Here is a 13,011-nt window from a genome sequence, read left to right on the forward strand (position 1 = left end):
GAAGTACACCAGTCCCTCCTGCAGCAAAGTACCCCCACAACATGATGCTGCCACCCCCGTGCTTCACAGTTGGGATGGTGTTCTTCAGCTTGCAAGCCTCCCCCTTTTTCCTCCAAATGCAACAATGGTCATTATGGCCAAACAGTTTCTGTTTGGCCATAATGCACAGGAGGCTGGTGAGCGGAAGGCTCATAATGTCTGGAATGGAGTGTTATCAAACACATCAAACACAACCATTCAATTAATTCTGTTCCAGCCATTACTATGACCCCGTCCTCCCCAATTATGGTTCCACTTTTGATTCCAATGTGATAATGATGGCAAAGGCAAACAAAAAAAAATGGCACAAAAGTGATCCATTTAAAATGATAAATGAAATGATATATTGATACAAATTCCAAACAAAACGGTAGATAAACACAGTTGAAACCTGTGTCTCTGCTTGGCATCTATCATAGTCCATCAATATAACTTTGCTGGCGCAATACAGGTAACTTACCAGGTATCACAATAAACAAATATAAGGTTTTTTAAATGTATTTTATTTACATTCCATACACAATTTCAGCACCTTTTATTTTCTATCTATGAGAGACTATAACAACATTTACTTAAAATATTTTTCTGCTGTCTGAATGCTAAGAAAACGTGTACAAATAAATGCATGTAATTTTCACCTTGAATATTTAACACCACAGGGGGGAGATGTGCTCAGACTTGATCATGTGCATCTGTCTACGTGCTTTATAACTCATATCGTGCTTTACAACTCATATCACCTCTAGTCGGCTAGGAGTCTACTTCAGACAGACGGTGCACAAGCACCTTGGAACTCTGTCAGTAACAGGTGAGACAGACAGCATCTATTGACCTGTTGCCTTATAGGATAGACCTACACAGATGAATGATTTACTATACACAGTAAGAATTGATACCGAATGGAATTTGAAAAGCAAAATGAAGTTTGGATTGATTCAGATTATGAGGAAGAGGAAACAGGTGAGTTTCTCTCTATTTCTTGTTTTGGATCAGTGTTTCTATGGTTTCTGATGAAGGTTATTCATTCCTCCTATCCTAGCAAGGTTATTCCCCTCAGGAATTTAAAGGAAATTCCAAATAGAGAATTTAAGCTTGTCTTTTCTATCAGGTTTATTTATTTATGGGAATTTCCTTTCCCAAGCTTCCTGGATTGAAATACTGTATGAGGACCTTAATTCTCAAAAGGAGTTAAGAACAACCCAGTTATCCACTATAAGAAGTATAAGGCCCTCATCCTGACATCTCTCTCCCAGGTGATTCCTCTGATTGGCTGCATGGCATTGTCTACTGCTGGAGCCATCTTTGCCTCCCTCTACTTCCTATTTACAAAGAATGATGTCATGTGAGATTTAATGTATACTATTTAATATGGATTATATTTGTTTGTCTTGCATTTGTTTTGTTTCTAGTAATGTGAACTAGAAGTACTAACCTGACATTTAAAAAAAACTTTTATCTAAAGTGAATTTGGTTATCAGTCTCTGACAGGTCTGCCGTTTTTTTACTTTCTCATTTGATAAAAGACAAACCCTGACATAGCAGGCAGGGATATATTCTGTTTTAATAATTTGTCTTCAACTTTCTTTCAGTTTAAATGAAAGTAGAATCCCTGAAACCTGGGAGGGAGTGGACCCATCTAAACCACAGAAGGTGATTTATAACATTAAAAGCACTATTTCTATGTCTATTTCTGTCCTCTCTACGTTGGCGTTGGCATCAGTAGCCATTTGTGTCAGTGGTTCCTTCTCTGTTCTGCTTAGTCACACAAACAGAGCAGCATTGCCAAGTATAACTATAACTCACTCATCGTGGGCAGGATGAATCTATCCCATTTTAACTGTCATCTAAACGTCATTTAAACTGTAATCTACACGTCTGTATTCATGGGTTATACTCTGCATGGGCACCTATTGGTGAAGGAGGCAGGCGCCAGTAGTGTTACATGATGGATGATTGATTGACTGTGGATGTAGTGAGAAGCTAGCAGTGTTGGGGAAGCTACTCTGAAAATAAAATTTACCAAGCTACCAATTACTTCACACTGAAAGAAGTTAAGCTACTCTAAAGCTACCCCTGTGAAAAATATAGTTTACTTAACTAAAGCTGCGTTGAATAACTACTTCATGACTACATAACTACATCGTAACTACTTCATGACTACATAACTACATCGTAACTACTTCATGAAAAATGATCATATGTAAATCTGAATTATAGGTAGGTAATTTAACCTATTAAACACAAAAATTATGTTTCAAGTGAGAATTAGGTAAGTCTTATTCTGAAAAGGAAATGATTATTTCACCCATATTTAATTTTCTTTCTGCAAAAGAAGTAGTGTGTAGCTCCAGAAGTTAGCTACAGCACTACATGGTAAAGAAGTAGTGTGTAGTTCCAGTAGTTAGCTACATGGTAAAGAAGTAGTTGTGTAGTTATAGTAGTTAGCTACAGCACTACATGGTAAACAAGTAGTGTGTAGTTCCAGTAGTTAGCTACAGCATTACATGGTAAAGAAGTAGTGTGTAGTTCCAGTAGTCAGCTACACCACTACATGGTAAAGAAGTAGTGTGTAGTTCCAGTAGTCAGCTACACCACTACATGGTAAAGAAGTAGTGTGTAGTTCCAGTAGTCAGCTACATCACTACATGGTAAAACAGTTGTTATCTACTTAATAAAAACATCTAAATAGACAAAGTACATGTAGTTCAGTTCTCCCCAACACTGGAAGCTAACAGGGTTGGTATCAATTCCATTTCAATTCAGTCAATTCAGCAAACTGACATTCTAATCAAGCAATGAGGAAAAATGTCACTTGGCATTGTGAATTGACCAAATGTAAATGGAATTGACCCCAACCCTGGTGAGTATTTGTAGTAAAATGTGATCAGTAGTGGTGCTTGTTGTTGTAAGTGTTGCTGTTGTGTAAGTGACTGTGTTGTTCCTATTCTGAAGCTGGCCACTATCAACCAGAAGTGGAGGCCGATTGAAGAACTGGAACAGGTGAAGAGCATGACCAAGTAATCTCGCTCGTGCGGGCTCCACCCTCTCCCTTTCCCTTTCCCCTCCCCCTCCATCCTGATTGGGAGCCCACCAAGTTGCCTACCGCCCCTTCCATCAGTCGAGCGGAATGACCAGCAATTTCGACACAAACTAGATTCTCTAATACTGCACAATAGCTGACTATAAGTTTGACCAAAGCTATTTGTTTGTGAAACATAATGTATGTGTGAGGGTGAAATAAGTGGGCATGGGCATGGCTTGTGTTATTAATGAGTTATGAGGAGTGTGTGCCTGTGTGATCCAATCTAAAGCCATGGCTGTAGGATGACAATGCCACCATCAGAAAAATTGCTTTAAAAAAGGTGGTCTTTCCAGCTAAATATATTGTACTATAATAATGCACTGATAGTTCCTTCAGAAAGTATTCATACCCCTTGACTTAAGCAACATTTTGTTGTCTTACAGCCTGAATTAAAAATGTAAATTCATAACTTCACCATGCCCAAACAGGTATTCAATGTCTGCTTTTTTCATTTTTACCCATCTACGTCCTTTACCCATCTATGTCCTTATTTGCGAGGCTTTGAAAAACCTCCCTGGTCTTTGTGGTTGTATCTATTTTTGAAATTCAGTGCTTGGGACCCAGATAATTGTATGTGTAGGGTACAGAAAATCATGTTTAACACTATTATTGCACACAGTGAGTCCATGCAACTTATTATGTGAATTGTTTAGCAAATTTCAGCTTTTCATGTTTTATTCGTTTGTAGAAATTTCATACAACAAAATTCCACTTTAAAATTATATGTGTGTAGGCCAGTGACAAAAAATATATACATTTGATACATTTTAAATTCAGCCTGTAACACAACAAAATGTGGAGAAAGTTAAGGGGTGTGAATACTTTCTGAAGGCACTGTATTATCTCATTATAAAATCATTGTTTAAGGAAAACAACTATGACCACTGATCTGACCTATGACCCCTAAAATGCCGATACTGCACTCTGCCTTTGTATGACCTTCAACAACTAAACTCATCAAAAAAAGAAACTTCATCTCACTGTTCAACTGCGTTTATTTTCAGCAAACTTGACATGTGTAAATATTTGTATGAACACAGCAAGATTCAACAACTCAGACATAAACTGAACAAGTTCCACAGCCAGAAATTCAACAATGTGTCCCTGAACAAAGGGGGGTCAAAATCAAAAGTAAAAGTCTGTATCTGGTGCATTAAGTACTGCAAGGTATCTCCTCTTCATGGACTGCACAAGATTTGCTAGTTCTTGCTGTGACATGTTACCCCACTCTTCCACCAAGGCACCTGCAAGTTCCCGGACATTTCTGGGGGGAATGGCCCTAGCCCTCACCCTCCGATCCAACAGGTCCCAGACGTGCTCAATGGGATTGAGATCCAGGCTCTTCGCTGGCCATGGCAGAACACTGACATTCCTGTCTTGCAGGAAATCACGCACAGAACGAGCAGTATGGCTGGTGGCATTGTCATGCTCAAATCAAATTTTATTTTCTGGAGGGTCATGTCAGGATGAGCCTGCAGGAAGGGTACCACATGAGGGAGGAGGATGTCTTCCCTGTTACACACAGCGTTGAGATTGCCTGCAATGACAACAAGCTCAGTCCGATGATGCTGTGACACACATCCCCAGACCATGACGGACCCTCCACCTCCAAATCAATCCCACTCCAGAGTACAGGCCTCGGTGTAACGCTCATTCCTTCAACGATGAACGCGAATCCGACCGTCACCCCTGGTGAGACAAAACCTCGACTCGTCAGTGAAGAGCACTTTTTGCCAGTCCTGTCTGGTCTAGCGACGGTGGGTTTGTGCCCATAGGCGACGTTGTTGCCGGTGATGTCTGGTGAGGACTTGCCTTACAACAGGCCTACAAGCCCTCAGTCCAGCCTCTCTCAGCCTATTGTGGACAGTCTGAGCAATGATGGAGGGATTGTTCGTTCCTGGTGTAACTCGGGCAGTTGTTGTTGCCATCCTGTACCTGTTCTGCAGGTGTGATGTTTCGGATGTACGATCCTGTGCAGGTGTTGTTACACGTGGTCTGCCACTGCGAGGACGATGAGCTGTCCGTCCTGTCTCCTTGTAGCGCTATCTTAGGCGTCTCACAGTACGGACACTGCAATTTATTGCCCTGGCCACATCTGCAGTCCTCAAGCCTCCTTGTAGCATGCCTAAGGCACATTCACGCAGATGAGCAGGGACCCTGGGCATCTTTCTTTTCGTCTTTTTCAGAGTCAGCAGAAAGGCCTCTTTAGTGTCCTAAGTTTTCATAACTGTGACCTTAATTGCCTACCATCTGTAAGCTGTTAGTGTCTTAACAACCGTTCCACAGGTGCATGTTCATTAATTGTTTATGGTTCATTGAACAAGCATGGGAAACAGTGTTTAAACCCTTTACAATGAAGATCTGTGAATTTATTTTGGATTTTTACGAATTATCTTTGAAAGACAGGGTCCTGAAAAAGGGACGTTTCTTTTTTTGCTGAGTTTATATTGGTAATGCAAAAGCAAAGTGCACTATCTAAAATCTAAATGTATTTATCCAACTTTCTTGGCTTTCTCATAGTGTGTGTGTGTAAGGGCGTCATGATTGGGATAGCCTAAACTCAGGGCCCAATAGAATATCAAGGCAAATCACAGTAACTTCAGTGAAAACATGGTGGAACAAAGCCAGAGTGCATTTAGTTACTTCATTTACTGCTTTTTGCCTTGGTTTTTACTTGGATTTTGTAGTTACAGCAAATTTGACACAAGATAAACTGATACTACAAAGCCTGATTTAAATTTTAACTCAATTCTGACCAAACGTGTAGTTACTGCTCTTTTCAATTGTAATGTTTTTTTGTCCATTGTGTATTTCCGTTTGCGGAATGTTTAGATAAAGCCTGGAATAAAAGAAAAAGAGACACCTAGCATTAAATTGTAAAAAATATTTAGCTTCTATATGTGGTAAAATGCATGTGTACAGTATATAGATTGTGTATAGGCTTGTCTCCCATGTGAATCTTCTCTTTGTGCCAGACCTGGTTTCTGTATTTATTTATCTGTATATGTTATGTATGTATGTATGCATGTATGTATGTATGTATGTATGTATGTATGTATGTATGTATGTATGTATGTATGTATGTATGTATGTATGTATGTATGTATGTATGTATGTATGTATGTATGTATGTATGTATGTATGTATGTATGTATGTATGTATGTATGTATGTATGTATGTATGTATGTATGTACTCATTCAAGGGTTTTCTTTATGTTTCTATTTTCTACATTGTAGAATAATAATGAAGACATCAACACTATGAAATAACATATGGAATCATATAGTAATCAAAAAAGTGTCAAACAAATCAAAATATATTTTAGATTTTAGATTCTTCAAAGTAGCAAACCTTTGCCTTGATGACAGATTTGCACACTATTGGCATTCTCTCACCCAGCTTCACCTGGAATGCTTTTCCAACAGTCTTGAAGGAGTTCCCACATATGCTGAACACTTGGCTGCTTTTCCTTCACTCTGCAGTCCAACTCAATTAGGTTGAGGTCGGGTGATTGTGCATAAAAAAGTGGCCTTTTATTGTCCCCAGCACAAGGTTCTCCTGTGTAATGATCATGCTAGTTTAATCAGTTTCTTGATATGCCACACCTGTCAGGTGGATGGAATATCTTAGCAAAGGATAAATGCTCACAAACAGGAATGTAAACAAATTTGTGCTCAAAGTTTGAGATAATTAAGCTTTTTGTGCATATAGAACATTTCTGAGATTTCTTATTTCAGCTCATGAAACATGGGACCAACACTTTACATGTTGCGTTTATATTTTTGTTCAGTGTAGTTGAAAACAATGTGTATGCTTGGTGTCTATCAATGACTGACTGCACCATATTAATTTGCTGGTCCAATACAGGTAAACACCAGGTGTCACAAGAAACAAATTAGAAAAGTTTTCTAAACATATTTGTTTTCCCTAAATAATAGTCTCTTTACATTCCAACCATTTAAACACATTTTATTTTCTATCAAAATGGTTCTAACAATTATATTTACTTGAAAGAGTTCTCTGCTTTCAAGATGCTCAGAAAACATGCAACAGAATTGCACTTGGCATTTTCACCTTGAACATTTGAAGCCACCGGGGGCGATGCGCTCACACTCACAGAGGAAAGTTGATCAACCGCCGGCTCAATTGAAACGCTGTGAAGGATTTCGATAGTGAATATGTCTACGTGCTTTACAACTCGTATCACCTCTGGTCGGATAGTAGCCTACTTCAATAGACGATCAGGATGCTCTGCTCACAAGGACCTTGGGACTCTGGCGGCAGCAGGTGAGACGGTCAGCATCTACTGTATAGACCTGTTGCCTTATAGGATGGACCTACACAGAAAAAGATTTGCTAGACAGAATAATACTTTTTACCAAATTAATATTCCACTCAATCATCATGCTATGTGTTTTCTTTTAAATACCTAAATGGAATTTGAAAATAAAATGTAGTATGGATTTATTCTGATGCTGAGGAAGAGGAAAGAGGTGAGTTTCTCTCTATTTCTTGTTTTGGATCAGTGTTTCTATGGTTTCTGATGAAGGTTATTCATTCTTCCTATCCTAGCAAGGTTATTCCCTTCAAGAGTTTAAATTAAATTCCAAATAAATCATTTAAGTTGTATTTATTTATGGGAATTTCATTTCCCTTGCTTCCTGAATTAAAATATGTAGAATTCTCCCCAATTCTCAAATGGAGTTAGGACCAACCATGCTATCCACGTATAAGGGTATGAGGCCCTTATCCTGACAGCTACATGTTTCTCTCTCCCAGCTGATCCTCTGATTGGCTTTGTGGCATTGGCTGCTGTAGGAGTCACCTGTGCCTCCCTCTACTTCCTATTTACAAGAATGATGTCATGTGAGATTTGATGTATTTTATCATGTATTTGCTGTACATTTTTAGGTCTGATTTCCTAGACCCAAATGAACCTAGTACTGTACAAAGCATTTTTAGTCCAGGGTAAGATTTAATCTGGGTCTAGGGAATCCACATTTTTTGTTATTGCATGTGCATTATATTTCCTTGTCTGGTTATTTCATTGTGTTTCTAGTAATGGGTACGATTAGAAACTTGAAGTACTAACCTGGTCTGATCTTGCTCTAACTGTAGCCCCATGCTGATTTCCACATTTGTTTATCAGTCTCTGACAGGCCTGCCCCTTAACTTTATATTTTGATAAAGACAAACCCTGGCATAGCAGGCAGAGATATATTCTGTTTTAATAATTTGTCTTCAACTTACATTCAGTTTAAATAAAAGCACAAACCCTGAACCCTGGGAGAGACTGGAGCCATCTAAACCACAGAAGGTGATTGATAACATTATAAACACTTTTTATGTCTGTCTATTTCTTACCTGTCTATGTTGGTATTGACATTTCTATCTTTTTTTTTGCTTAATTAGTGAGCTGTGTATGCTTTACATTATAAACACTCTTTATATGCCTCGTTATTTCTGATAGAGGACCACTCTAAATTGATATTGGTATGGGTATTGAGACCTGTGGTTAACGTTATGGGTATAGGTTGTGTGCCAGTGCAGTGGTTCCTCCTCTATTCTCCTGAGTCACACATCAGAGAAACGTTGCCAAGTCCCGGGGGCGGGACATCTCCCATTTCTACTGTCATCTAAAAGTAATTTAATCTGTTATCTTAACATCTGTATTCACAGTTGATTCTTTGCATGGGGACCTATTGATAAAGGAGGCAGATGCAGTGGGGATGATTTGATGCCCTGTGGGATTGATTGACTGTGGATGTTGTGTGAAGTAGCAGGGTTGGTGTCAATTCCATTTCAATTTTGTCAATTCAGGAAACTGTAATTCTAATCAAGCAATGAGGAAAACTGGAACTTGAACTTTACTTTACTTTGTCAATGGACTAAATCTAAATGGAATTGACCCCAACGCTGGTGAGTATTTGTAGTAACACATGACCAGTAGTGTTATTGTTGGTGTTGTGCAGCTGGTCACTATCAACCAGAAATGGAGGCCCATTGAAGAGCTGGAGCTGATGAAGAGTATGACCAAGTAATCTCTCTCTCTATTTATCTCCATTCTCTCCCCTTCCTCCCCCCTCCATCCTGAATGAGAGCTGCCTCCCTGCCCTTCCCTGCACCCCCTCCCAGTCTAACAGAATCCTTTCTGCCATGACTAGTTTCTCTGATACTTAGTGTGCGGAAACACTTCTGCTATGCTGGTGGGGTATCACTGTGCTCAGAACTGTCCCCAGGACTGAGGATGTCCACAGCTGTAGTGTTACTTACATCGCCAGGCTGTAAAGAGTAAAAGCTTTTGTCTTCACTGTAAACCAGCTGTCTGTCTGTCCCAGTGATGTAACTGCACTGTACTGCACTATAGCTGACTCTAAATGTGACCACAGCTGTTTGTTTTTGAAACAAATCGCATTAGTGTGTGAAATAATAATTATTGCCAAAACAATGTACCATTGCTCGTGTTATTAATGAGGAGTGTCTACATGGAGTTAAGTGCGTCAATTCTGGTGGTTGTTTTCAAAAGCTTGTGTCCCCAACTATCATCAAGGTAACTTTATCACAGCTCTGTCTGGCTTGTCTCTGTCCCCATAAGTGTGTCTGATGGAGACATTAACCTGTGTAACGAAGGCCCTTGTGCCAAACTGTCCATAAGGTGACATCATAGTTCTGTCTGGCTTCTGTCTGTGTCCCAAAATGTCAGTCTAGAATTAGCATTCAGAAAACAATATCGGCCATGCATCGTCTTGACTGATGGAACAGTCCTAATGCACCAGACTGGGCTGCTTGGAGCCAATCCCTCTCTTAACATAATTACTGATTACACTGAGGCAGAGGGAGAGCAAGATGGGGATAGAGTTACCTTCAGGACACTGTGTGTGTCTGTTGTGTCCGCGTGCATGCACCTTTGTGTTGCTCTCCTTGTGTTTGGCATTCAGAGACAGTCCTCTTACTGGTTGGTGGAGCAATAACACCTACATGTCCCTCTCATAAAGCGTTATTATTATATCACCACTTACTACACGTATACACTGAGTGTACAAAACATTAGGAACACCTGCTCTTTCCATGACATAGACTGACCAGGGGAATCCAGGTGAATGGTCCCTTATTGATTAACTGTTAAATCCACTTCAATCAGTGTAGATGGAGGAGACAGGTTAAAGAAGGATTTTTAATTGAGACAATTGAGACATGGATTGTGTATGTGTGCCATTTAGAGGGTGAATTGGCAAGACACAATATTTAAGTGCCTTTGAACAGGTTATGGTAGTAGGTGCCAGGCGCACCAGTTTGGGTGTGACAAGAACTGCAAAGCTGTTGGGTGTTTCATGCTCAACAGTTTCCCGTGTGTATCTAGAATGGTTCACCACCTAAAGGACTTCCAGCCAACGGCAGGCCAGTGGTCATTGATGAAAGAGGACAAAGGAGGCTGTGACACAAATTGTGCAGAGCAAACAGACGGACTACAGTTAGTGAATTGACAGTCCAGTACAACATTGGTGCCCAAGGACCTATAAAAGAATGCACAACTCATCACACATGAGTGGGAAGCATTGGAGTCAACATGAGCCAGTATCCCGGTGGAATGCTTTCGACACCTTGTAGAGTTCATGCCCCGACGAATTGAGGCTGTTCCGGGGTAAAAAAAAAGGGGTGCGTTCCTAATTTTTTGTACACTCAGTGTATGTGGGGGTACAGAGATGAGGAAGTCATTCAAAATCATGTTAAACATTATTATTGCACACAGAGTGAGTCCATGCAACTTATTATGTGACTTGTTAAGCACATTTTTACTCCTGAACTTATTTAGGCTTACCATAACAAAGAAGTTGAATACTTATTGACTCAAGACATTTCAACTTTTCATTTTTAAATAAATTGTAAACACAAAAATTTTAAAAATCCACTTTGACGTTATGGGGTATTGTGTGTAGGCCCGTGACACAAAATCTCAATTTAATCCATTTAAATTCAGGCTGTAACACAACAAAATGTGGAAAAACTCAAGGGTGTGAATGCTTTCTGAAGGCACTATAGCTGCCATTACCACAGATGAGCATGTGTCATTTAACCACTGGGTGAGCCTGGACAGATAGACTTCCTGTGAGGCAAAGTCTGAACTCTTGTTACCTTGGTACCCATATACAGTTGAAGTCGGAAGTTTACATACACTTTAGCCAACTACATTTATACTCAATTTTTCACATTTCCTGACATTTAATCCTAGTAAAAATTCCATGTCTTAGGTCAGTTAGGATCACCACTTTATTTTAAGAATGTGAAATGTCAGAATAATAGTAGAGATAATGATTTAAGTTATACTGTTACACATGCACTCAGTTAGTATTTGGTAGCATTGCCTTTAAATTGGTTAGTTTGGGTCAAACGTTTTGGATAGCCTTCCACAAACTTCACACAATAAGTTGGGTGAATTTTGGCCCATTCCTCCTGACAAAGCTGGTGTAACTGAGTCAGGTTTGTAGGCCTCCTTGCTTGCATATGCTTTTTCAGTTCTTCCCACAAATGTTCTTTAGGATTGAGGTCAGAGCTTTGTGATGGCCACTCCAATACCTTGACTTTGTTGTCCTTAAGCCATTTTTCCACAACTTTGGAAGTATGCTTGGGGTCATTGTCCATTTCAAAGACCCATTTTTGACCAAGCTTTAACTTCCTGACTGATGTCTTGATGTTGCTTCAATATATCCACATAATTTTCCATCCTCATGATGCCATCTATTTTGTGAAATGCACCAGTGCCTCCTGCAGCAAAGCACACCCACAACATGATGCTGTCTCCCCTGTGCTTCATGGTTGAGATGGTGTTCTTCAGCTTGCAAGCCTCCCCTATTTTCCTCTAAATATAACGATGGTCATTATGGCCAAACAGGTCTATTTTTGTTTCATCAGACCAGGGGGCATTTCTCCAAAAAGTATGATATTTGTCCCCATGTGCAGTTGCAAACCATAGTCTGGCTTTGGTGGTTTTGGAGCAGTGGCTTCTTCCTTGCTGGGCGGCCTTTCATGTTATGTGGATATAGGACTCGTTTTACTGTGGATATAGATACTTTTGTACCTGTTTCTGGGATTGATTTGCACTTTTCGCACCAAAGTACGTTCATCTCTAGGAGACAGAACACGTCTCCTTCCTGGGCGGTAGGACAGCTGCGTGGTCCCATGGTGTTTATACTTGCGTATTATCGTTTGTACAGATGAACGTGATACCTTTAGGCGTTTGGAAATTGCTCCCAAGGATGAACCAGACTTGTGGAAGTCTACAATTTGTTTCTGAGGTCTTGGTTGATTTCTTTTGATTTTCCCATGATGTCAAACAAAGAGGCACTGAGTTTGAAGGTAGGCCTTGAAATACATCCACAGGTACACCTCCAATTGACTCAAATTATGTCAATTAGCCTATCAGAATCTTCTAAAGCCAGGATATCATTTTTCAGGAATTTTCCAAGCTGTTTAAAGGCACAGTCAACTTAATGTATGTAAACTTCTGACCCACTGGAATTGTGACACAGTGAATTATAAGTGAAATAATCTGTCTGTAAACAATTGTTGGAAAAATTACTTGTGTCATGCACAAAATAGATGTCCTAACTGAAACTATAGTTTGTTTTAACAAGAAATTTGTTGAGTGGTTGAAAAACGAGTTTTAATGACTACAACCTAAGTGTAATGTAAACTTGTATGTAAACAAACGTGTATGTAAACAGACTTCAACTGTATCAACAGATATTGCTCTATAACCATATCAATTTGATATCTCAAGTAAAAAATACTCTCTTTATTACCACAGAGACTAAATAGTCCATCCGCCTCTCTTTGAGGTAACCAATGATCTGATATGACTGGATGGGTGAAAGCTATACAACAAAACCC

General features: G+C 39.6%; 1 protein-coding gene and 1 pseudogene across 1 annotated transcript; both read left to right on the top strand.

Moving 5' to 3' along the window:
• Nucleotides 1-782: 782 nt before the first annotated feature.
• LOC112264555 (normal mucosa of esophagus-specific gene 1 protein-like) lies at nucleotides 783-4,096 on the top strand. Its single transcript, XM_024441229.1, has 4 exons — nucleotides 783-999; nucleotides 1,293-1,381; nucleotides 1,629-1,689; nucleotides 2,992-4,096. Exons 1-4 carry the CDS (start codon nucleotides 901-903, stop codon nucleotides 3,058-3,060), a joined length of 318 nt encoding a protein of 105 aa, XP_024296997.1. The 5' UTR covers nucleotides 783-900; the 3' UTR covers nucleotides 3,061-4,096.
• A 3,478-nt stretch (nucleotides 4,097-7,574) lies between these two features.
• Nucleotides 7,575-9,164, top strand: LOC112264556 (annotated as a pseudogene).
• The last annotated feature ends 3,847 nt before the right edge of the window (nucleotides 9,165-13,011 follow it).

The sequence above is a fragment of the Oncorhynchus tshawytscha genome, linkage group LG15, assembly GCF_018296145.1.
Source record: "Oncorhynchus tshawytscha isolate Ot180627B linkage group LG15, Otsh_v2.0, whole genome shotgun sequence".
Classification (NCBI taxonomy): domain Eukaryota; kingdom Metazoa; phylum Chordata; class Actinopteri; order Salmoniformes; family Salmonidae; genus Oncorhynchus; species Oncorhynchus tshawytscha.